Raw genomic sequence first — 27,195 nt, 5'->3', positions numbered from 1 at the left:
TGCCAAAAGTCCAGCGGGGGTCCGGAACGACCTCTTGCGTCGAATCGTTTTCGTCTATGGCCGCCGCCATTTTGCGGCGGCCATTTTGAAAAATGGCGCCGGCTGAAGACCTCACGATCTAGTGTGCCGGTTTTCGTGCTCTCCCCCTTCCCCCGATTTAGCCACGGACCGCCGCTACGGAGGACTCCCAGGTAATTTAATGCATTTGGGGGGGGTTCGGGAGGGTGGGGGATTTAATTTAAAGGGTCGGGGGTGGGTTTTAGGGGGTTTTAGTGTGCCGGCTCACGATTTTAACGATTATGACGATACTTTACACACACAAACGGCAACAATACGATTCCCTCCCCCTCCCAGCCGAAATCGATCGTTAAGACGATCGAGGACACGATTCACATCTCTAGTTTTTATAAGCAGTTTTACTCCAGTGAGGCAGTGAAAGCAGCTATGGTATAGCAGAATTGTTCAGCTTTATTGTTTTTTAACTGAACGAGCAAATATTATTTAGAAATGATACAAATAAGGAATTCATAAGCAAACAAGAACATTAGTGGTGCCTTTTTAAAATCCTTCTGTCTAAATATTATTCATATCTTCTGCAGGTTTAAGTCTTATTCTGTCATTTTCTTGTCTCATTCAACTAATAGCACATTTCTCTTTGCAGATCATCGGCCCACCAGGACCCTCTGGTCCCCATGGTCCTCCAGGCCCCATGGTAAGTCTACTACTGTTTTCTCCAGAATTTAGTATCACAGTATTGGAGCTTCTTGTGGCATCAGCAAAGAACAACTCAACATTAACACAGAAGGGATTTCTTAGGAAAGAGCTATGTCTTTCTGACTGACATCCTGCTTTATGAACTGATAGAAAGTATTTGAACCCAGAAGTGGTCTTATGCATAAGTGGTCTTATGCAGGGTGCAATATATGCATTGAACTGAGCTCCCATGTTAGTGGAGGCCCCACAAACAATCTCTTTTATCATACCAAAAGGTGAATTTTAAAAGCTGGATGCGCACTGAAATTGGGAGATGGGGCATGCATCTAGCACATGCACGTGTTCATATGATTTTATAAAGCAGACACTTGTGCACACAAGTGCCGAAGTGTCCATCTTGCATTGGAGGGAAAAGGGACTTGGTATGAGTGAGGTGTGGGCATTCAGGGGCGGGGCTAAGAGATGTGCACACAAATACCTGGGAAAGCACCCAGGTTCAGTGCGGTGGGTCTTGCTTAATTTTCACACATAAATTATCCACAAGTATAATTTGTGAATAGATGTGAAAAATGGGCGCATTTATATAACATATACAGATTCAGCAGTTCAATGGCACTTAGCTGGAAAAATCTCAAAAAGTGCTACTTATTCAGCTAAGTAAGATAGCTGGCTAAGTCTCAATAAAGCACTATTTCTCTGGATAAGCAGCACTTTTTGAGACATATCCGGCTAACTTAGGTGGATAAGTAGTGTTTTTTTCTTTAACTTACCCAAGTTAATTCTATATTTGCATGTATATATACATACATGTGGATGCTGCTGGGTAGATTTATGCATATTTTCTAACCTGTGCATATATGATACACGCGGGTTATGAAATACTAGGGAAATTCTGCCATAAATGCACATATATGGGCTTATGCATAGTTCTTTAAAAGTTATCCTCCCTATTTAGAGGAATAAACATTTTTATCAGTGACTCAGAAGGTATTAAATAAAAAGATACACTCATCAACAATAATTTTTTCTCAGATGCTCTTGCAATATTTTTCTTCAGATTTGTTCTCCTGAAATTCTTCTTCACCGCCATTTTTTTTCATTCATCCTCATTCTTTTTTCATCTCCAATGCCTTTGGTAGCAAAAGAAATAACACAAATCATTCAGTCTTATCTGGCTAAAACTATGTTTAGCAAAGTGGTGTCAATTGGCAGATTAAAGATCTGCAGGTGTGGATGGAGGATAAGAACATGAAAGCTACCATAATCAGTGATATCAAGAGCCCATTAAGCCTAGTATCCTGTTTCCGACGGTAAACAGTACCTGGCAGGATCCCAAATAGAATATTCCATGTTGTTTACACCCAGGGATAAGGAGTGGCTTCTCCAAGTCTACCTGGTTAATAATAGTTTAAGGACTTTTTCTCCAGGAACTTGCCCAAACATTTTTTAAAGCTAACAATGCTAACTATGCATTGAGAGAGAGAAATATTTTCTATTATTTGTTTTAAATATGCTGCTTAGTAACCTCCTGTAGTGTCCCCTAGTCTTTTTATTTTTTGAAAGAGTAACAATCAATTTGCTTTTACCCATTCCACTCAACTTATGATTTTATAGACCACTGTCTATCTCCCTTCAGCCATTTCTTCTCCAAGCTGAGAACTCTATCCTATTGAGTCCTTCCTCATAGAGAAGCCATTCCATCGATTTTTATCATTTTGGTCGCTTTTCTCTATACCTTTACTGGCTCCTCTATATCGTTTTTGAGATGCGGCAACCAGATTTGCACACAGTACTCTAACTGCAGTTGCACCTTGGAGCAATAAAGTCATTATGATATTCCTTGTTTTATTCTCCATTCCTTTCCTAATAATTCCTGTTTGCTTTTTTGGCTGCTGCTGCATTCTGAGCTGCCATTTCAACATATTGTCCATGATGATGCCTAGATCATTTTTCTGAGTAGTGACTTCTAAAATGGAACCTAAAATCATGTAATTACAGTTTAGATTATTCTTTCCTTATGCATATCACTTTGCATTTGACCACATTAAATTTCATCTGCCATTTGGATGCCCAGACTCCTAATTTGAAAAGGTCCTCCTACTATTTCTCACAATGATTTTAAGTTGTTGACCACTTTAATCAACTTACTCGTTGTTCCCTTTTCCAGATCATTTGTAAATATATTAAAAAGTACTGATCCCAGGATAACTCCACGATTTACCGTCTTTCATTGAGAAAACTGGATCATTTATTCCTACTCTCTGTTTTCTATTTTTCCTATTTCCCAGTGCACAATGGGACATCTCCTCCTATCCCATGATGTCTTAAATTTCTCAGGAGTCTCTCATGAAGTACCTTGTCAAACGCCTTCTGAAAATCCAGATACACTATATTAGAGGTGGGCAACCCTGGTCCCCAAGAGCCATAAACAAGCCTGGTTTTCAGGATAACCATAATGAATATGCATGAGAGAGATTTTCATTCACTGCCTCTATTATACGCAAATCTATCTCATGCATATGCACCTAGCTGCTACTTAGCCAGATAAGTTGGAGCTTGTCCAGATAAGTGCTGCTACTTAGCTGCATAAGTTTGATCTTGTCCGTCTCAGTAGCCAAATAAGTCAAATTTAGCCAGATAAGTGAGCGCAAATGATATATATGTGTATCTTGTTATGCTCCTGCCCACAAGAAGCGTGTGCAGGTTCTTCCCTCTCACAGCCACAGCCAGCCGGGCTGCTGACGCTGCTTCTTTCTCCCTGAATCAGCTGGGGCCGTTTCCACAGCTGCTGCCATGTGGTCTGCTCCTCGGCTGCTGTCTCTGCCTTTCCCCGACGTGCTGCTGCGATCCCGGGACCTTTAGCGAGCAGGCCGTCTCTCCCAGTGCCTGCTTTAGCCCGGGTCCTTGCCCAGCAGGGAAGCCGTCCCTGCCGGTCCCTGCAGTCTTACCTCTCCTCCTGGGGCTGTCCTCACGGCATGGAGCCGTTCCTGCAGTCAGCCCTTCCCCCGCAGCCAGCCTTGCCTCTCTCTGCTTCTGTCCGTGCAGCTGGGAGCTGCTCCAGTGACCTGCCTTCACCCAGCTCCAGTCCAGGGCTGCTCCGCGGCTTCCTTGGGCCCTCCACGTGGCTGAGGACGCCACCAGCTTCCAGCTCTTCTCTCCAGCCTCCTAGGGCGCGAGCGCGCGCTTCTCTACTGCTCTTCAAGGGCCAGCCAGGTGTGGCCCCCTGCTGACCCCTCCCTGGGCGTTGTCCACCTCAGCCCTACTAAAGGGCTCAGCTTTCAGTGTATCTTTGCCTTCGCAAGGAGTTGGTCACTCCTGAGATCCTCGTTCCAGGAGCTGCCTTGTATTCCAGCCTTCTGCAAGGTCCAGTGTTCCATGTTTCCTGTTGAAGCTTCTTGTCAAGTTGTTCCAGTCCTGATGTCTTCAGTGTTCCAGTCCTGATGTCTGCCTGCCGTTCCAGTCTCAAGGTCTGTCTCTTGATCCAGTCCTGATGTTCCTGATGTCCATGTTCCAGCCCAGAGGTGTGTCTCCTTTTCCAGTATATGTGTTCCAGTCCTGATGTTCCTGATATCCTTGTTCCTGATCCTGATACTTCTACCTGCCTTGAGCTGCCAGGAGTGCAGCGAATCCTGTTTTGGCTGCCGGTGTGCAGCAACCAGCTTCTTTCCTGTTACCTAGATGTCGGTGCCAGATCCTGTTCCTAATCCAGTCCATATGTTCTGCCCTTCGTCTCGTCTGGCTCCTGAGCCTTCTGGCCTGTTGGGCCCTGGAGTGGCCAACAGGTGGGATTCGTCCCTGTGCTCTGGAGCTTCCGTTCCTGCCAGCCGATGGCACTTCGGATGTCAGTATCCCAGCATCGGAGTTTGCTTCGCCTGGATCTCTCCTGCATTCTCCCGCTCTCTGCGTGGTCCGCGACCAGCCTTCCAGGGCTGAGTAGGGCGCGCATGGGACAGGGTGGTCCATGACTCAGTCCCGCGGGTGGCCTGAGTAGGGCGCCCTGAGGGTCAGTGCCCATGTCTACCTTCAGCCCTCGTTCCTGATTCTACCTCTGTGCATCCAGTCCTGAGTCCTTGCCTGTGCCTGTCCACGTCTTTGCATCCAGCACCTCGTCCTGAGTCCATGTCTATGGCTCCTGCACCTCGTCCTGAGTTCACGTCTATGCCTGAGTCTACGTCGTTCCTGAGTCTCGTCTGAATCCATGTTCCAGTCTTCGCTGCCCTGGCCTCCATCCGGCCTGCCGCTTCGTGCCGTACCCTGCGGCAGGTCCGAAAGGGCTAGGAACGGTCGGAGGACTGTTCACAAGACCAACATTGCGTTGTTGGGTCTTCCGAAGTGCGCAGGTCCGGAGGAGGGCCTGTCTTCCTTGTCACTCCAGCCCTGCTTCCGTCCAGCCCATGCTCGGGCATGCCACGCCTCCCACGGCCCCTCTTCAGAGCCCTCTGGGGTCGAGCCGTGGCCCAAGGACACACATCACCCAGGAGTGGGATCGCTCTCCTAGCGCTCCACAACATATCTTTACTTGCAATTTTAAAGGGATGTGCAAGTAGATTTTAAACACATAATTTAGAAACAGTTACCCTCCATAAGTTGGCTTTTACAGGCGTAGGTTGGGAGATTTTCTAACCTGCGCGCGGCAATGAAATAACAAGTTTTACCAATTAGTCTAGCAGTTCACCCAGTCTATCTGCAGCTCATGAAGACCCTCCTGGCTCTTCAGCCTGAACAACCCCCATTGCACCCAGAGCCCCTACCCAATCTTTTTTTTTACTTTTAAGATGTTTACAATCACTTTCTCCAGATATTGAGCAGGAGTAGCTATACTCTAGTAAAGTGCCACATTTACATGCATAAATTGCTTATTAGATGGCAACTTACTCGCGTAAATGTTGGCCCTTCCCTAGAACACCCCTGGCCCACCACTTTTTTACATGTGTAAATTTACACCCGGACCCTGATTTACACCTGTTTGCGGAGGTTTCTAAAATAACATATACTTGTGTAACTTTTTGAAAATTCACCTTTGTACTGAGCTGCAATCCAACCCTTAGAGAAATGTTCTGAGATTCAGGATCAGAATCTTCTGATGCTCTCATTGGGGCCGATGCAATACAGTGCACTCACATGAGTGCACTGTTTAACCCACTGTCAGACTCAGGTTAAATAGGCGCTAATCCATCCCCTAATGCAATAGAGGGATTAACGCCTATTTAATCCACGTCTAACTTGGAGTGAATGAGATAGCACTCATCACATGCAAATGCATGTGAATGAGGCTAATACTCATTCACTCCGCATTCAAAAAAATAAATGTGCATCTCAGACGCACATTTATCGCTCAGGGATTAACGCCTGCCTGCCTGGAGCAGGTGTTAATAGCTCAGTGCATGTAAAAGAAGTACAGAAAAGCAGAAAAAGCTGCTTTTCTGTACTACTTCAGTAAAAAAAAACAACAAAAAAAAAAAAAACCTCGGCAGACCGCCGAGTTATGAAGACTGACGTCTGTAAACTCGGCATCGGTTTTCATAATCAGCTGTCTGCCAGTAATGAAAATGGAAGCCGAGTTTACCGGCTTCGGTCTTCATAACCAGCAGCCGCCGCAGGGTCGTGTTAGCAAGGAGGCGTTAAGGTTGCGAAAGCGATCCTAGCACCTCCTTGCTATCGCGACCCTCTAATTTGCCTATTGCATGGCCACCCCCCTTGCGGGTGCCATGTATGCGTTAAGAAAGCAGGTGCTGAAAAGTCAGCGCCCGCCTTCTGTGAAAATTATTGCATCGGCCCCATTGCTTGCTGCTACATAATGCCACCAATACTGAAAAATTCCCCTGCCAGGAGAAGGGGTATTGTAATAGTGCTTTGTGCAATTCACAAGCCATCTTTTCTTTTTTGTTTGAATGATTGCAAAAAAAACAAAAACTCTGTTCAGTCAATTGGATTGTTAGATTGACTGGAATCCCCCTAGGTCCTAAAACTGTAGTTTTAGCCTTTTTAAAAAAAAAAAAAGTGCAAGGGGTCAGGGGAATTATCTGTGCCAGCTTTGACCTTCTTTCTTCCACTCTGCGCACAAAACGTAATGTCCATTCTGCCCCCCCCCCCCACACACACACACAATGGGGTATATTTTAAAAGAAAGCGCGAGCGCGTACTTTTGTTCGCACACCAGGCGCAAACAAAAGTATGCTGGATTTCAATAGATACACGCGTAGCCGCGCGTATCTTTTAAAATCCGGGGTCGGCACGCGCAAGGGGGTGCACATTTGTGCACCTTGCGTGTGCCAAGCCCTGTGCGCGCTGCCCGTTCCTTCTGCCTCCCCCCACCTTCCCCTCTCTTCCCCTACCTAACCCACCCCCCCAGCCCTATCTAACCCCCCCTCCCTTTATCACAAAACTTGCGCGCGCCGGTGGCCCGCTGGCGCGCCATCACCCAACCCGGGGGCTGGTCCAGAGGCCTCAACCACGCGCCCCAGAATCCCCCGGGCCGGCACCACGCCACCTGGAACACCCCGAACGTCGCGCCGGCCCTGACACGCCCCCCCAGCAAAGCCCCGGGACTTACGAGCGTCCCGGGGCTTGCGCGCGCCGCCGAGCCTATGCAAAATAGGCTTGGTTCACGCAGGGGTTTTTTTTTTAAGGGTTACGCGCATAACTTATGCACGTAACCCTTTTAAAATCCGCCCCTGAGTGTTATTTCTCCTTCCTTTCCTTTCCTTCCATGATAGTGAGGCATGGCTTGGACTTCCTCCTTTCCTTTTGCTAATTGCTGGGAATGGGTTCTGTCACTTGCCATTTATTTAGATTTATATTCCACTTTTCACACTTTTTTCAGCGCTTCAAAGTGGATTACATTCAGGTACTGTAGGTATTTCCCTATCCCGAGAGGGCTTACAATCTAAGTTTGTACCTGAGGCAATGGAGGGTGAAGTGACTTGCCCAAGGTCACAAGGAGCAACAGCAGGACTTGGGTTCGTAGCCGATTGCTCTAACCACTAGGCTACTCCTCCACTCCATGAGTGTTCTCCTCTCTTTCACTGCAGGCAGGATGAGCTCAGCCAGCCACCCATACCAGTACAGCAATCATTCTTGAAGCTTGTGGTCTGGCAACTTCCTGACTGCTAATCTTGCAGTACACAAGATCATCAGCTAGGAAGCGCTGGCCCGCAGGTTTTGGCATTTTTTCTACAGTGCTTTAGAAGCTCCTGGAACCCAAAGATTTCTGCGATGCCTCCGTAGACTTGATCTATGACACATTTGTGCAGAGCAGATTTGCCACAGTTCAGAAGGATTCAGAGTTGGGGACACAGTGGAATATCACCACTGGTTTTATCTCATACAGGGAAACAGCAGTTGGATCACACCAGTGCATGAAAATGATGGAGTCTACAGTATATATATATATATACACTTTATATCCATAATTCCTTAATAAATATAAATAAATGCCAGACTCCTATCATGCAACTGTTTAATATATAAGTGTTGTATATTAAGTAATCAAGTACCTTAACTGATGCTTCACGTGGTAAAAGGCATACCACCTTGTGCTGATTCAGTCAGAAAGACACATTCAGTTTTTCGTCACGGTCCTCTGGTCCTGCCAGAACAGGATGACATATCCTTTATTATAGGAGACATCACTTGCATGCAGCATATAATAGCTGATAAAATATTCATGAATGGTTTATAATTACCTAGGTATGGCATTACTAGTCATAGTGATGGTTATTTATTAAATATATGATTCGATTCTAAACAATCCTCTGAGTGTAATGAGGAAGGTCCTTTCCATCTATTTCTGTTGTTCAAGGGCATACTACCATCTGTGAGTGAGTGCCTTCCTAAATGCGTATTCTACAGAGTCTTTGTAACAGATTATCTTAATGTTTTTAGTTACCATCTAATATATTCGGATACATAGAAATATGTTTTAGATTCTGTTAATTATGTGAGTTTTCTTTTAGTGTTGAGTAAGTAATTCATCCTCATCATATGGTTCCCTAGCTTATGCTCCTGTGGCAGATGAAGTGTTAGAAAAAAGCATGCTTTCAGACTGATGTTGAGCAATTTTATTGAAAGGAATAATGTACAGGTTAGTGCAAGACTTTTTGTTCTGATAGTAGCATACTTGGTGGGAACATGTAATTTAAGAACTTGGATTCCTTGTGATGTTTCCACCATTGACATATTTTCTGTCTGAAGTTCCTCAAGGATAGTTATTACAGAAATGTGTGCATGCAGGGGCTGATTGCAGGAAAATATAAGCACAGGGGTTATTTTTTTCAAAACCAGCCCATGCCATATCTGTCTGACTCCCTCGTGCACTTTGCCTGCAGCACATGCTTAGCATCGCCCAAAAGCACATCAAACTGACCCTTTAGAGGTACATTATATGAGTTGGAACCTGGCAGAATCTTCATTATAAATTTCACATTTTTCTTAAATAACTAAGTAGTAGAACACATCCTAGACTGGGGTGAACAAACCGAGCTAAGGTTCCTCATCATTACATCCAGTTGGTTGGACCCTCACATGTTTGGTTTCACCATGGCGGTGATATGAAAAATGCACGGCCTGCTTGCCCATTGACTGGGTACATCCACTGGCACCAGGAGAAGCGTGGAGAACGTGCTCAAGATGCTCCCCGCCCCTGAAAGGAGAAAGAAAAGAGAGAGAGTCACAGGCGCCACATTGGCGGCACCACCAACTGCCCACCCACCACCAGTGAGCAGAACACCCCAATGGCAACATGAAGGAAGTGCAGCCTGCCTGGCCACTGACTGGGCACAACCACTGGCACTGAGGGAAGCATGGAGAGTGCATCCAAGATGCTCCCTCCCCCGGTAGGAGAAAGAAAAGAGATGCGGGCGCCACATCGGCGGCACCGCCCACCACCAGCAAGCAGAACACTGCAGCGGTGATGCCAAAGGCACTTGCACCAATGGGCGTGTGCCCTTGGCATGCAGAAAAGAACACAACAAAGGAGATTGCCCCTTTGTGCATCCCTTCGTGCGGACCTGAAATGCTTTTCAACATTGCACCTTTGGCATAATAACTACAACCATGGATCAAGTTTGCTCCATTGAGACTACTCTAGGACAGGGCCTACATGGAGACCTAAGGAGCACCCCAATAAAAAGCAAAGATGGATCACAAACCTGGTCTTACCCCATGATAAGTTACTACTCTCCCTCAGACTCTTCCTGCTTGATGTTTACTCTGCACCTATTGAATGTTCAATCTCTATAAAAAAAAAAAATCCCTCTAATTAATGATCTGCTAGAGGATTTAAATCCCTCTCTTTTTTGCATATCTGAAACATGGCTGAATGACAAAGATAATGTCCTCTTAAACCAAATTTTGAATGCTAACTGCGATATATTTGACTTTCCTAGACCCAAACGAAAAGATGGAGGATTATTAATAATTAGTAAAAAAGAACACAAGCTAGTACCTTACAAGGTAGAGATTAACCCACCCTATTAAGCTGCAATTCTAAAATCTCCTCAAATAAACTTAGGCCTGGTCTACTGTCCCCCAGGCATATTACAAAAAGATTGCTCACCACTGTTTGAATTATTCACTAAGCTGTTTCCATCACCAGAATCTATATTAATTGTAGGAGACTTTAACCTCCATGTAGACAAAACACTGATAACTTTAGCCTGTGAAATGATGTTAGAAGCAATGAAATTCCTGGGATGGTCACAATTTGTCTCGAAAGCCACTCGTAAGGTGAGTCACACTCTAGACCTAATATTTGTTAATCCCAGTAATTTGCCTAATCAATACCTCACACACGATATTGCCCTGGTCTGATCACCAATTAATAAAGGTGGAAATAGCCTTCACCAACCAAATCCATAATAGTTTAGATAATAAGCTTACTTTTACATTCAGGAAAAAGATTGAGATGGAAGTACTTGCTGAAGCAATAGAAAATAAGCTCCATGAAATAAATCAAACCAATTCCACATCAACAATTGATTCCTGGGATAAGATTGTCATTGACAAAGCTGAAAACCTTAGTCCTGTCCAGACAAAAACTATTAACAAACAAAGGAATAACTCCAAACATAAGACGCCCTGGTACAATGATGAATTAAGAATTAGACAGAACCTTAGAAAATTAGAGAAACATTGGCGGAAATGCCCATCTGCTGAATTCCTAGGAAAATATAAATCTTTCCTTACAAAATACCATACACTAACCAATAAAGCAAAAAAGATTACTATGCTAAACAGATTCATGGGGTTATATTTAATTCTAAACTTCTCTTTGAGGTTGTTAAACATTTAATTAATGACCTGACATCTTCCAACTCAAGAAATTATAACTTCACAAAGGCCACTTGCAATGAATATGCCATTGCACTCTTAGACAAAATCAATAAGTTGAAAATTCAATTCCCTATCTGTTCTCCAACAAAAACACCTGGTTAAGTGGTCCACGTTCGACAGAGTATCGAAACTGGAAATTAGTCAAATCATTACTAAAATTAAACCTGCCATTCACCCACATGACACAATTCCAGCCAATTCCTTGAAACAAGTACACAGGGTTTTCACTCAGACAATCATAACTTTAATTAACCTGTCTGTGTCAGAAGAAACTGTTCCAAATGGGTTTAAACAAGCTGTGATGAAGCCTATCCTAGAAAATAAGACTGGTAGAACTGATTATTGGGACAACTATCTTCCAATTTCCAACTTGTCATTTCTCTCAAAAGTTCTTGAGAAAGCAGTAATATCCCAACATGTAAATCACCTGGAAGATCAAAATATTCTCACCCCAAATCAATTTGGATTCAGGAATCATCACGCAACTGAAACATTACTCCTATCATTAATGGACTTGGTTTTACGAGGGCTTGATGCAGATTAATCGTATTGTCTTGAGCTAAATGACTTAACGGCCACCTTTCACACTGTGGACCATAACCTTTTATGCCATCAGATGAGAAACATTGGGATCTACGGCAGGGTTCTCAGATGATAATCTTCATTTCTATCTAACAGAACATTTCAAGTCAAACTGGGTAACCATATATCTGAAACTTTCCACTGTGATACAGATGTCCCTCAAGGCTCATCCCTCTCAGCAACACTGTTCAATTTATGCATGTTCCCTCTATATAAATTACTGATGAATATAGGAATAACTTTATTCTTGTATGCTTATGACAAACAGTTTTTCATCCCACTCTCCAATTCATTTGAAAATACAGCTTAGATACTCTCTACCTATATGAAGCAGTACAACAAGAACTTTTTCAACTTAAACTAACATTAAACCCTAAAAAGACTGAAATCATTTGGCTGAATAGAAACTCATCATTAGTTAAACCTGCCCTTAACCTGGGTAATTTTCAAATTAATCCGTCAAACCAAGTATGGGATTTAGGTATATACCTTACAGTGAAAATGCACATCAGTAAGTTAATGAAGACAGATTATGCCAAGTTGCATATACTACATCAGCTAAAACCATTATTAACCTTTGAGGACTTCCATACTGTATTGCAAATTCTAATCTTCTCAAACCTAGACTAATGTAACTGCTTACTACTAAGTCTTCCAGCATGTAACTTAAAACCACTACAACTATAACAAAATGCTGCAGCAAGGATCTTATTAGGATCTAGGAAATATGATCACATTACACCCTAGCTAATGTCACTGCATTGGTTACCAGTAGAAGACAAAATCTATTAACGATAAGGACATGCCATACTGGGTCAGTCCAAGGGTCCATCAAGCCCAGCATCCTGTTTCCAACAGTGGCCAATCCAGGCTATAAGAACCTGGCAAGTACCCAAAAACTAAGTCTATCCCATGCTACTGATGCTAGTAATAGCAGTTGCTATTTTCTATGTCATCTTGATTAATAGCAGGTAATGGACTTCTCCTCCAAGAACTTATCCAATCCTTTTTTAAACCCAGCTACACTAACTGTGTTGATTGAAAAAGAACTTTCTCTGATTAGTTTTAAATGTGCTACATGCTAACTTTATGGAGTGCCCCCTAGTCCTTCTATTATCCAAAAGAGTAAATAACCAATTCACATTTACCAGTTCTAGCCCTCTCATGATTTTAAACACCTCTCTCACATCCCCCCTCAGCCATCTCTTCTCCAAGCTGAACAGTCCTAACCTCTTTAGTCTTTCCTCATAGGGGAGCTGTTCCATCCCCTTTATCATTTTGGTCGTCCTTCTCTGTACCTTCTCCATCGCAACTATATCTTTTTTGAGATGCGGTGAGCAGAATTATACACAGTATTCAAGATGTATTCTTACCATGGAGAGATAAAGAGGCATTATGACATTTTCCGTTTTATTCACCATTCCCTTTCTAATAATTCCTAACATTCTGTTTGCTTTTTTGATTGCTGCAGCACACTGAACTGACGATTTCAATGTATTATCCACTATGACGCCTAGATCTCTTTCCTGGATGGTAGCTCCTAATATGGAACCTAACATTGTGTAACTATATGATGGATTATTTTTCCCTATATGCATCACCTTGCACTTATCCACGTTAAATTTCCATTGCCATTTAGATGCCCAATTTTCTAGTCTCACAAGATCCTCCTGCAATTTATCACAATCCGCTTGTGATTTAACTATTCTGAAAAATTTTGTATCATCTGCAAATTTGATTACCTCACTCATCGTATTCCTTTCCAGATCATTTATAAATATATTGGAAAGCACAGGTCCCAGTACAGATCCCTGAGGCACTCCACTGCTCACCCCCCTCCACTGAGAAAATTGTCCATTTAATCCTACTGTCTGTTTCCTGTCTTTTAAATAGTTTGTAATACACGAAAGGACATCGCCACCTATCCCATGACTCTTTACTTTTCCTAGAAGCCTCTCATGAGGAACTTTGTCAAATGCCTTCTGAAAATCCAAATACACTACATCTATTAGTTCACCTTTATCTACATGTTTATTAACCCCTGCAAAAAAGTGAAGCAGATTTGTGAGGCAAGACTTGCCTTGGGTAAACCATGCTGACTTTGTTCCATTAAACCTTGTCTTTCTATATGTTCTTTAATTTTGATCTTTAGAACACTTTCCACTATTTTTCCTGGCACTGAAGTCAGGCTAACTGATCTGTAGTTTCCTGGATCGCCTCTGGAGCCCTTTTTAAATATTGGGGTTACATTAGCCACCCTCCAGCCTTCAGGTACAATGGATGATTTTAATGATAGGTTACAAATGTTTTCTAATAGATCTGAAATCTCATTTTTTAGTTCCTTCAGAACCCTGGGGTGTATACCATCCGGTCCAGGTGATTTACTACTCTTCAGTTTGTCAATCAGACCTACCAAATCTTCTAGGTTCACCGTGATTTGGTTCAGTCCATCTTAATCATTACCCATGAAAACCTTCTCGGGAATGGGTATCTTCCCAACATCTTCTTCAGTAAACACTGAAGCAAAGAAATTGCTTAATCTTTCTGTGATGGTCTTATCTTCTCTAAGTGCCCCTTTAACCCCTCTATCAACTAACGGTCCAACTGACTCCCTCACAGCTTTTTGCTTTGGATATATTTTAAAATGTTTTTATTGTAAGTTTTTGCCTCTATGGCCAACTTCTTTTCAAATTGTCTCTTAGCCCGTCTTATCAATGTCTTACATTTAACTTGCCAATGCTTATGCTTTATCCTATTTTCTTATGCTTATTAGCTGCCTTACTGACTGACTATTTAAGATAAGCATACCAACTTCTGTTTATTAGCTGTCTTACTATTAAAAGTATAAACACATAAACACACTAAATAATATACCCCAATAGTTTACTTCTCTCCAATACTTTTAAAAAATGTTTCCCAAGCAAAACTTACTGATTATTTTCAGCCACCAGCAAGGTGATCCTCTCTTCTCAGTGCTCCCACTGGATTCAACATCAGTCATTCCAATAACACCGGCTTGTTAGGAGTGACACTACAACCATACAACCCACAGCAAACATGAAGATCTCAAAATAAAGTACTATTTACTTGTCCCACAATATGGAGTACACATCTGATGCAAATAAGGGATTGTGTGTTTTCCATAACGGGTCCAAAGCCCTGGAATTCCCTGCCTGAGATGCTATGTATTTTACCAGATAGGAAAAAATTGAGCTAAAAACATGGCTATTCAAAAATGCTTTTAAACTAACTTAAAAACATCAGAATAATCAGAGCAACAAAGACAAGGACAAAAGATAATAATTGAATCATGTAGAATAAATCAAACGAGAGAACGTAAGATTCTCAAAACAACCCTGTATCTAAGATGTGAAAACTATCATTCCATTTTAATTTTCCATACTCATTACCTTAGGTACTAGATCAATTATTAATATGTACTAGATAATTCCTCTTGATAGATATTAATGCCTGTCTATGAATACCTCCTCTGTTACCAATCATTGGCCTGGATTTATCAAAATGCACTAAATATCGCATGTGATAGGAAAAGGGGTGTGTTTTATGGTAATAGGCAGTTTATTGCAAACTGCTCTAATACCTATGTGAAATGCTATCTTAGTGCAAATTGCAATAACATTTTTGTAATTTATGATAAGTACCAGAATTGTTGTATTTCCTACATGCAACCTCTGGGGGGACCATATTTAGTAGTTTTACTCCTGGAGAGTCAACCTAGCTATGAGAGAGAGAGAGACTAGCCATAATGCCCTCACACTAGATAGGTATTTATATCTCCATGGGAGGCCCACCTAGTAACTCGAGGTGAGGTTTAGATATTAGTGTAGGGGTTAGGGGCCACTTTGCCATTCAAAGTGAGACATACAAACAAAACAGTGCTCTCTTGTGAAGACTTAATGACCTTCGGAGTGAGGAAACTCACCCAAAGATGAGATTTGTGCAATGTTCTCTCAACTAGCTTGATGGACTCTCTAACTGGGTAACATCAAGCATTTCATTTGTCTGTGTGTTTCACAAAGTCTGCTGCTTTTATGGTTTTCCAGGCTCTGTTCTGCCTATCTACTCGAGGAGGCCCCAGAAGTGATCCAAGCTGTTCCTTCAGAATGTACAGAAATAAAAATTAAGCCATATCCAAACCTGAGAAGAACCACTTACCCAAAGTAGCACAGCTCCAGATGAAATCTTGCTTTCACACATGGAACCAATGCAACCAGGGTTGGTGCAATAGTATTGGGTGCCTTAGGTGAACCTTATAGCATTGTACTCTGCCCAGGCTTTGCCCTCCACACATAATTAAAAATTATGCATTTAGAATAACAGATTTTATATGAAAAAGTACATGTTTTTGAGCTAATACGTATCACTTACAAAATGTATATTATATTTACATGCATTGCTGTGGTGCCGACCAGAAAACACTGCAAAAAAAGACATTTGAAACACAAAGGACATTCAGCCTATTATAACATGTGTTGCATATGGGCTCGACCCTCAGAAAGTCTTGAGTAAACTGAGTTACCATTACAATATAATAAACCTCCCATACCAAAACAGCACTGACTGCCAGTACTTAAACAGCAACAACCCTGCAAATATTACAGCAAGCCTAAAAACACCAATACACCTCCTATTCAGAAAAAAGAACAAGCCAAGCTGCTACAGATACCTACATAGGCACTACATACTAGCAGATTATCCCACCTCAGTCACACATGCAGAACACAGACAGACCATCAAAAACAGAATAAGTAGAAATAAACAGATAAAAACTGAATTGGAAACCACAACAAGCCAGATTCTGTATGCAGTTCAACAGTGGAACAATAGAGTCACCACCATTCCTCAGAAAAGATTTTAAAAAATCAAGAAATATAAATCATTAATCATAATAGTAAAACAAATACTAATTAAAATAATATTTCTAAACATCTGAACCACATATAAACATGAAACCACAACCCAATGTGCCTGTGCCTCAATGTAAAGATAGTGTGACCTGCAATCTCACCATCTTACTAATAATTATGTAAACCGATGTGATACCCTTCGGTGAATATCGGTATATAAAACAAACAAACAAATAAATAAATAAATCTTTCTGTAAATTATGAGAAGGACCCTCAGGCAGGGAGTGCTCTGGGAGGTGTCACTTCTAAAACAAACTCCTTTAGGTGAAGCTGGGAGGCCCCACCAGCATGTGGTAAAATTACATCTTTACTCTTTGACTGCGTCCTCAAACTGAACCCCACTGTGTGTTAACATGGCAAGTCTAAATAGTCTTCAGGCATCCAGTACAGACTCTCTAGGTGGGAGGGACTGAGGTGTATGGATGGCTCTTATAAAGTATGTTCTAATGACAGGGACAGTGACATCTGGTGGCCAGACTAGAAGAGTCTGCCACACTTCAATCTCAAGTTTTCTTAGATCGCTTTTCATTTTCTCTACTCCTTCAGGAGTATCCATTCTGTTGCAGATCTTAGTGTCATTCGCAAAAAGAGATAAATATTCCTTCAAACCCTTCTGCAATATCACTCACAAAGATATTGAACAGAACTGATCCCAGAACTAATCCCTGAGGCTTTCTTCTTCTCTCCTCAGAGTAGGTCCCTTTTTGAGCTACTCGCTGTTGTCTGTCAGACAATCAAATTCTAATCCATTCCACCACCATAGGACCCATTCCCATACTTTTCAATTTGCTCATGAGCCTCTTTTTCAGGACCATATCAAAAGCTTTGCTGAAATCCAGATAAATCACATCAACCTTTCTTCCTTGATCTAATTCTCTAGTTACCAAATCAAAAAAGTCAATCAGATCTATCTGACATGATCTTTCTCTGGTAAAGCCATGTTGCCTTGGATCATGCAACCCACTGCATTGCAGATAGTTCACTATCCTTTCCTTCAGAAGCATTTCCATTAGTTTTCCCACCACGGAAGTAAGGCTAACCAGCCTGTAGATCCAGGCTCTTCCCTGCTACCATTTCTGTGAAGTGAGACCACAATTGCCCTTCACCAATCCTTCAGCACAATTCCCATTTCCAAGGATCTATTGAATAGGTCTTTCAGCGGACCTGCCAGCACCTTTCTAATCCAGTGACTTTGTCCACTTTCAATTTCACTAGTTCCACCCAAATATTCTCTTCTGTGAATAGAGTGATATCTACCCCACTCCCATCCATGCTTTTACCAACCAGCCTAGGTTCCTTGCCAAGGTTTTCTTTAGTGAACACCAAAATTAAATATTTGTGTAATGTTTCTAGTTTTTCCTCATCTTTCTCCACACAATGATCCAAGTGTGGGTAGCAAACTGGTTGACTGACAGACCACATGTAATGGTAAATGGAACCTACTCTGAAGAAATAAAAATGTTATGTGGAGTTCCACAGAGATTGGTTTTGGGACCGGTTCTGTTCAATTTCTTTGTGAGCAACCTGGTAGAAGGGATAGAAGGTAAAGGTTGTCTACTTGCGAATTATACTAAGATTGGACACGTCTGAAGGAGCAGAGAGAATAAAAAGTGATTTAAGAAAGCTTGAAGAATGGACGAAGATTTGGCAAATGAGATTCAATGCCAAGAAGTGCAGAGTCATGCATCTGGAGTGCAGCAATCCGAAAGAGCTGTATGTGATGGGCGGTGAAAGACTAATGCACATGGACTGAGAGAGGGACCTTGGTGTGATAGTGTCTGATGATCTGAAGGTGGTGAAACAATGTGACAAGGCGATAGCTAAAGCCAGAAGAATTCTGAGCTGTATAGAGAGAGGAGTAACCAGTAAGAAAAAAGATGTGATAATGCCCTTGTACAGGTGCTTGGTGCAGATTCACCTGGAGTACTGCGTTCAGTACTGGTGACCATATCTCAAAAAGGATAAAGAGAGGATAGAGGCAGTCCAAAGAAGAATGACCAAAATGGTGAGGGGTCAGCATTGGAAGATTTAAGAGGAGAGGCTGAAGGATCTGAATATGTATACTCTGGAAGAGAGGAGGTGCAAGGGAGATATGATACAGATCTTCAGACACCTGAAAGGTGTTAATGATGCACAATCTTCAAACCTTTTCCATTGGAATGAAATCAATAGAACTAAGGGTCATGAAATGAAATTCCAGGGAGGACGACTCTGAATCAATGTCAGTAAATATTTCTTCACAGAGAGGGTGGTGAATGCCTGGAATGCCCTTCCGGAGGAGGTGGTGAAGATGAAAACAGTTGAGGAATTCAATGCGGCATGGGATAAACACTGTGGATCCCTAAAGGCTGGAGGATGGAAATAAAGAAAAGAGTGCATGGGGGTATCTGGGGGTAACTTCCTGGTGTGGCAGTTGCTACCCTTAACAAATAAGCCTTGATAATGTTAATCGAACTCCATCATTGCTTTATCCTTCAACAGCAATGGGAAAAGGAAAATTGGATTCATACAGTAACCAACGAAGGCCCCGACTTTTATGGTTTGGGGAACAAATAAACATGGGGGTAACTTACAGATGTGGCTTTAATACCCTTAGTCACTAAGCCTGATACTTTTGATGCAATTCCAACATTGTTCTCTGCTTCCATGGCAAGGTTTAAGAGAAACTGGATTCAAACAGCATCAAGGGCCCTGACTTTTACGGTCTGGGAAACTGATAAGCATGGGGGTAACCTGCACACTTGCCACAGATACTGGGATAAGCATTAGCTTGCTGGGAAGACTGGGTAGATCTTTTAGTCCTTTTCTGCCTTCATTTCTATGTTTCTATGGCCCTTGTCTCCTTTCAGTCTTTCAATACCACTTTTTTCCTTCCTCCTTTCTCTGTTATATCTGAAAAATGTTTGTCACCTCGCTATTCCTCTTTAGCAATCATTCCTTCCACTCGAGCTTTTGCTATCCTGATTTCTTTTCTCGTCGTTTTCAGCTTCACCAGATAGTCTTCCCCATCTTCCTCTTTTTGAGTTCCTTTCTACTTTTTGAAAGCTGATCTTTTTTCCTTTATTTTTTTAGCCACTTCTTTAGAGAACCTTTTCCTTTTCTTCAGTTTTCTTACATTAAGATTTGTTGCCATTAATATAGCTCCTTCTAATTTAGACCACTTTTGTTCCACTTCTCCCATCCTCTCTGAGTCTTGTAGCTCCTCCTCAGTGTACGTCCCCATTTTTTCAGTTTGTATTTCTGAAATCCATGACTTTGATCTTCGTATGTCTTCTCTCCTTCTTAGCTGCTATATCAAATCGTATCTTCTGCTCATCACTGGTGCTCAGATGGGCATCTACGCAGACAATAGGGATCCTGTCTCCATTTGTGAACAGTGTGCATTGCTCCTCCCCACATGGGTTCCATCACCTTTTGTCTAAGCGGAGCCCTTTCAAAGGAATCCACAATCTCCCTACTCCCTACAGATTCCATGGCAGGGATACTCCAGTCCATATCTGGCAGATTAAAATCTCCAATGAGCAACATTTCTCCCTTCTTTCTCACATTTTGAATGTCTTCAGCCAAATCTCTGATGGGTTCTTCTGTCTGATTCATAGGCCTGTAGACAGCACCAGTGTAAATGGAAGCACCATCATCTTTTTGTAAGACACCCCACAGTGATTCCTACTTTCCCTACACCCCCCCCCGCCCCCCTGCATTTCAGTTACTAAGATATTGTTTTTGACATAAAGAGCTACTCCTCCCCCTTTTTTGCCCTTTCTATGTTCCCTCAACAGATTATACCCCAGGATGGCCGTATCTCATTCACGAGACTCACTGAGCCATGTCTCTGTAATAGCAACAATATCCAAGCCCACCTCTACCATCCGAGCATGCAAATCTGGAACTTTATTGCTCAGAATGCAGGCATTTGTGCACATAGCTTTCCAGCTCTTTTCCCTTAGCTTGCTGCTCTTCCCAGACACCTTTCCTGCACTTTTGTCTAAAAATTGACTAATTTTGGTCTTTTCTCCAACTACGTCCTGCATTTGTATGCATTGGGGGTGGCATTTCATTTCCATTGACCTCCTTTTGCCACTGCAGTCCTTTAGTTCAAACATCTGATTACATATATTCTGAGTTTCTCACATAATATCCTTTTTCCTGCTGCAGATAGATACAGCAAAAAATCAATAAACCACGACTGAGTGATTAAATGAACACATCCAAATCTACAAAGAAAATCACCTACCACAACTCCAAACATTTAAAGCAACTTACTCGACTTGCATACCGTCGCTGCAAGATATATATTTCACCCGTTTAAAATCATAAATATGACAGTCATTCAGCAGAGTTGTCAGAACTTTTTAAAGTTCCCTTAAATTCCTCATATGTATGCTGTCTGGCCCTATCACTTTATCTATTTTAAATTTTGCTTGCTCCTTATGGGGCGGATTTTAAAAGGCGCGCGAATAGCCTACTTTTCTTTGCGCTCCAGGTGCAAACAAAAGTACGCTGGATTTTAGTAGATACGCGCGGAGCCGCGCGTATCCACTAAAATCCTGGATCGGCGCGCGCAAGGCTATGAATTTTGTATAGCCGGCGCGCGCCGAGCCGCGCAGCCTACCCCGTTCCCTCCAAGGCCGCTCCGAAATCGGAGCGGCCTCGGAGGGAACTTTCCTTTGCCCTCCCCTCACCTTCCCCTCCCTTCCCCTACCTAACCCACCCGCCCGGCCCCGTCTAAAACCCCCCCTTACCTTTGTCGGGGGATTTACGCCTCCCGGAGGGAGGCGTAAATCCCCGCGCGCCAGCGGGCCTCCTGCGCGCCGGGCCGCGACCTGGGGGCGGGTACGGAGGGCGCGGCCACGCCCCCGGGCCGTAGCCACGCCCCCGTACCCGCCCCCAAAACGCTGCCGACACGCCCCCGACACGCCGTGATGACCGGGCCCGCCCCCGACACGCCCCCCTCCAAGAACCCCGGGACTTACGCGAGTCCCGGGGCTCTGCGCGCGCCGGGAGGCCTATGTAAAATAGGCTTCCCGGCGCGCAGGGCCCTGCTCGCGTAAATCCGCCCGGTTTTGGGCGGATTTACGTGAGCAGGGCTCTGAAAACCCGCACCATGAGCACATTTTTCTGAATGAAAACTTCCAATCCTCTTTGTGTTTGTTTTAGGTGGTTCTGCTCCTGGCCGTTCCACAATGAATACTGAACAAAAATGTTTGTTAAGCAATTCCACTGTTTCCTCATCAGCCACTATATATTCCTCTCCTTCACGTCCAAGTCTCACAAGGCTCCGATTAAGGAGCGGACTGGAAGCCCTACCCCCCCCCAGCTAAACTCCCTCCCCCTTCCCCTCTCCTCTCCTCTCCTCTCCTCCCCACCCCAAACCCTACCTATTTTTCTTCTTTTTTTTTTGTTTTATAACTTACTTCAGGTCCCGAGCTGTGAGTCTTCGGGTCAGCATTCAGTGGCGCTGTCCTGGCCCGCCCAGACTCCACTCCCCGGCCCACCTCTTTGAAGAGGCCTGGCACTTGTGCGCATACCGGGGTTTACGCACGTGGCCGAGCCTCTTTGAAAATTCGTCCAACGAGCGCAAGGCCCGGCCACGCGCGTAAACCCTGGATTTTAGGAGCGCAGGCCTTTTAGAATCTGGGTGATACTGCCTTGGATCTTGCAGTCCATTGAATTCCAGAAACTGCACTATCCTCTCTTTTAGCCACAGTTCCATTAATTTGCCCACCACACAGATCAGACTAACCAGCCTACAGTTATCAGCCTCCTCCTTGCTTCCATTTTTATGAAGAGGAACCACATCCATCTGTACTACAGACTCTGGAACTATTTCCATCTGTAAAGAAGCATTGGAAAAGTCAGTCAGGAGAGCTGTCAGAATTTCTTTAAATTCCCTTAAATTCCTCATATGTATCCTGTCTGGCCCTATCGCTTTATCTATTTTAAATTTTGCTTGCTCCTTATGAGCACATTTTTCTGAATGAAAACTTCCAATCCTCTTTGTGTTTTAGGTGGTTCTGCTCCTCATCGTTCCACAATGAATACTGAACAGAAATATTTGTTAAGCAATTCCACTGTTTCCTCATCATCCTCTAAATATTCCTCTCCTTCACCTCCAAGTCTCACATTGCTACTTTTTACTTCCTCCTTTCATTATCATATCTAAAAAAAAAAAAAAGGTCTTGTCCCCACCCTGCCCATTTTACTGTATTTGCTATCTTTTCTTCCATTTGCATCTTTGCATTCCTGACTACCCTCCCAGCTTTATTTAGCTTTTACAGATATTGTCTTTCTCTTTCCATGATCTCTTATAGTTTATGCATGCTAACTTTTTTCTTTCCTTTTCAGCTACTTCTGTAGAAAATCATAGCAGCCTTTTTTCTTTTTCCTTTATTTACTTTTCTAAGAAAAAGGTTAGTTGCCCTTACAATACCTCCTTTCAGTTTTGCCAAATGCTCTTCTGTTTCCCCTAGATTTTCCCATCCAGCTAATATCTTTTTGAGGTATTCCCCCATTTTAACAAAGTTAGTTTTCCTAAAGTCTAGGACCCTCGCTTTTGAATAAACCTTTATCACATGTGCTCTAATAATGAGCCACATCATCTGGTGACTATTATTTATTTATTATTATTATTTATTTATTTATTAAAGGCTTTTATATACCGACTTTCTTGATACAAATCAAATCAACTCGGTTTACATTGAACTAAGCAGAAAATATAATTAACCAATCAACAAGAGAAAAAGGAGCATAAAAGTTACATTATAACAAGGATGCCTTAACTTGGAGTAAGAAATAAAGAGGGGGTGAACAAGATAAATAAATAAATACTATATACAAAAGAGGGGGGCAAGGAGCCAACCTCTTTAATAGATACTATGCATGAAAAATATGGAAAAATTTGTATACATAAGTGGGTGATGGAACAATTCTATTACATCCCAGATAATTATTGTTGTTCAATTCTATTACATCCCAGATAATTATTGTTGTGCCCATTGGTCGCAGACGGCTGCGTCCTCCGATGCTCACCTTTTGTCTGCCTGACTCAGACCATTTGGGCAAGATGGCTGCCTCCGCTTCTCCACACCGAACCCTCTGGCGTTCCCGGTCCGGTATGGGCGATTGTGTTTGCCATTGGTCGGCCCCTGTCACGTGGTAGGAGCAATGGATGGCCGGTGCCTTCTTGTGCTCCTACCATGTGACAGGGGCCGACCAATGGCACCGGTAGCCCCTGTGACATAGTAAGGGCAAAGGCTATCGGTGCCATTTTGAATACCGGCAGCCGACGGCCCGAGAGCAAGAGCTCGCTCCAGGACCCCCACTGGACCACCAGGGACTTTTGGCAAGTCTTGGGGGGGTCAGAAGGGTAGGGGGTTGTAGTTAATTAAGTTTTAAAGGGTTGGGATGCGGTGTTTTTTTTTAACTTTAATGGGAAACAAATCCCATATGTAACCAATGGACGAATTGGGGTCCCCTGAAAACAGATGTAACGGATTTGGGTTCCGATGAATATGAATACCGAATCGAACGTATCCGTCCCTGCTGCATATTTATTTATTTATTTATTTATTTGCATGTTTTTATATACCGAGCTTCCTCAGAAAAGACATCAAGTCGGTTAACAAAAAACGTCTGTGCAGATCTATAAGATCATGATGACATGTAGTTACCATACATAAATCCATAAACATAATAACAATCAAATCAAACAATGCTAAGATTATAAACAGTTAGTGACTACCTATCTTCTCACATTTCTAGTTAGCAATCTAAACAAACAGTGCTAGAGTTATAAACAATTATTATCTAACTATCTTCACATTTCTATATTAAAAATAATAAAATACAAAACAACTAAATCTTAAAATTTAAAATAATCTTAATAAAATTAAAACTTAATAAAATTACCCTTCGAAACTAAAATACTACAGTAAAGCAGATCTAAGTTATTTACATAGATCAACTTGTATCATTAAAGGCCTGTTCGAATAGCCATGTTTTTATCAATTTTTTAAATTTCTGAACACAGGTTTCAGTTCTAATATCAACAGGAAGAGAATTCCAGATTCTAGGGCCTACCAAGGACAAAGTCCTTTCCCTAACTGAATTCAAATGGGCCATTTTTGGAGAGGGAACTGTAAGCAATGCTTTTCCCAGAGATCTTAAATTACGGGCAGGGGTGTGAATCCGGAGAGAGGCATTCAGCCATTCGGAGTTGGCCCCATAGATTGTTTTATGTATCAATATCAGGCATTTATAATGAATTCTTGAATAGATCGGTAGACAATGAAGTTCTTTTAAAACCGGTGTTATATGGTCATATTTCTTCTTATTGGACAATAGACGGGCTGCCGCATTTTGAAGCAACTGCATAGGGCGAAGAGTTGAGCTTGGGACTCCCAACAAAAGGGCATTACAATAGTCCAGCTTAGGTGAAATAAGTGCCTGCAGCACTGTACGAAAGTCCCCAATATGTAGAAACGGTCTCAGTTTTTTTAAAATATGAAGTTTGTAGACGCCATCTTTATTTAATGCTTTAATTGACGCTTTCATATTTAATTCAGCATCTAGAATAGGACCTAAATCTCTTACTTCATAGTTAATCTTATATGCTGATGAAAGAGATTTTATTTCTGCATCAATTTTCTCAGTGACTTTATTACTCATATATAGAATTTCTGTTTTTGTTCTATTCAAAGAAAGTGACATATGGGACAATAATTGATTTATTGATGAAAGGTAGACTTCCCAAAGCTTCAAAGTAGATTGAAGAGAATCATTAATAGGTAACAAGATTTGGACATCATCGGCAAAAAGATAATGAACCAGTCCCAAACCCGCTAAAAGTCTACACAATGGTGCCATATAGACATTAAAAAGTGTAGGAGACAATGACGAACCCTGCGGAACCCCTGTCGACATTACTATGGTATCTGATTCTGATGTATCTAATTTAACTTTAAAAGATCTATTAGATAAAAATGATCTGAACCATGCCAAATTTGTGTCTTTTAATCCAATTTCTTGTAGTCTTGCTAAAAGTACTTCATGTTTCACGGTATCAAAAGCCGCTGAAATATCCAATAGGATTAATAAATATGATTTATTTTGATCAAAGCCCCTGTGTATTGTGTCTGTCAGGGAGATTAGTAAAGTTTCTGTATTATGAGATTTCCTAAATCCAAATTGTGAAGGAAACAACAGATGATTATCCCTATTCAGTAGTGCAGCTGCTGGAGTGGAAGATAAATCATGAAAAGATGGGGTCTTTCTCATTAATAGAATCATACCAGTCCTTTCATAGGCAGAGCTAGATTTGTAAAATGGAAAGCTGTTTGGCTGCCATTTCAAGACAATTTCTGGATATATTCTCCAGGGCTTGTTGTTTTTTCAGTGCTGCTTAATGGGAAAGCCAAAGAGAAATGTGTACATTTTGAGAGAAGGATCTTTTGATTTCCTATGACAATGCCCCAATACCCCAGATTGTGCTGTTCAGGTAGTTCCATCTTCATATATTGATAACCCTGTATAAATCCTATTGAAATTGACTGATTATTGGAAGAGGGTATAAAATGATTCAGGATTAGAATTTCATAGCTTGCTGCAGCTCAGATAAGGACATATTCAGAAACTAATAACCCAAAAGATTCCCAGTCGCCGATTTTATTTGCATGATACTTGAATTATAAACTCTGAATCTGTAGAACCAAGAAGTTCTCTGTAGCTTACATTAGTTTTCAGCCACTGAGTTCAGTTTCTATATTTTTACATAAAATTATGCAAACCATAAAAATTGTATTTAAAAATCTCTCTGTTTTTCTAATGGACATTCATTAGTTATTAACTGTAAAAGTAGGAGGAACCACGGAAAGCAGGATTTTTTGTCTTTTAGTGAGCCCTTGACGCGCCGCAAGACATAATGCCAGCTCTGGGGCTGGTGTTAAATTTTCCATGTTAAAAAATGCACGTCGGGAGCAGAGCAATTTTTTCATCAGGGGTAATAACTAATAGCCTCATCCACATGGCATTTGCATGTGATGAGCACTATTAGCCTCGCCTGAGTTTGGACACGCGATTTGGACATGTGATTGCCCTTATTGCATTGGGTGTTAGCCTAGCGCAGTGATCCCCAACCCTGTCCTGGGGGCCCACCAGCCAGTCGGATTTTCAGGATATAACAATGAATGTGCATGAGAGAAAATTTGCATGTTATGGAGGCAGTGCATGCAAATTTTCTCTCATGCATATTCATTGTGGATATCTTAAAAACCTGACTGGCTGGTGGGCCCCCAGGACAGGGTTGGGGATCACTGGCCTAGCGCATCCAAAATGCTTGTGCAATCACTGGTTAAGCTGTGCACTAGCCTGAGCGAATGATTTTGCATCGGACCCTTAGGGCCGGATTTTAAAAGGGTTACGCGCATAAGGTACACGCGTAACCCTTTTAAAACCCCCCTGCATGCGCTGAGCCTACTTTGCATAGGCTCGGCGGCGCACGCAAGCCCCGGGACGGCGTGTCGGGAGTGATGCAGCGTTTTCAGGGCGTGTCCGGGGGCATGTTTCCAGCTCGGGGGCGTTTCGGGGGTGTGGCCGAGTGCCCCGACACAGCGGCCTGTGTCGGGGCCTGCTGCACCGGTGC

The 27,195-nt window shown here is 42.4% G+C and overlaps 1 protein-coding gene and 1 long non-coding RNA gene across 3 annotated transcripts in view; one reads left to right on the top strand and one right to left on the bottom strand.

The window, feature by feature from the left end:
- The window catches only part of COL25A1 (collagen type XXV alpha 1 chain), a 971,115-nt gene that overhangs the window by 883,002 nt on the left and 60,918 nt on the right, over window positions 1–27,195 (top strand). For both annotated transcript variants that reach the window (XM_029596536.1, XM_029596528.1), the window contains exon 28: window positions 662–712. In XM_029596536.1, the coding sequence (XP_029452396.1) occupies window positions 662–712 (51 nt within the window). The remainder of the gene's footprint in view (window positions 1–661; window positions 713–27,195) is intronic.
- LOC115088360 lies at window positions 512–22,393 on the bottom strand. Its single transcript, XR_003855759.1, has 4 exons — window positions 22,300–22,393; window positions 9,238–9,355; window positions 8,211–8,302; window positions 512–1,844 (listed from the first exon to the last, which is right to left on the bottom strand). It is a non-coding gene; the product is annotated as an uncharacterized LOC115088360 (long non-coding RNA).

This window comes from Rhinatrema bivittatum, chromosome 1, assembly GCF_901001135.1.
Source record: "Rhinatrema bivittatum chromosome 1, aRhiBiv1.1, whole genome shotgun sequence".
Taxonomy (NCBI): Eukaryota; Metazoa; Chordata; class Amphibia; order Gymnophiona; family Rhinatrematidae; genus Rhinatrema; species Rhinatrema bivittatum.
The sequence above is the reverse complement of the archived record's forward strand: the minus strand, read 5'-3'. Positions and strand labels throughout refer to the sequence as shown.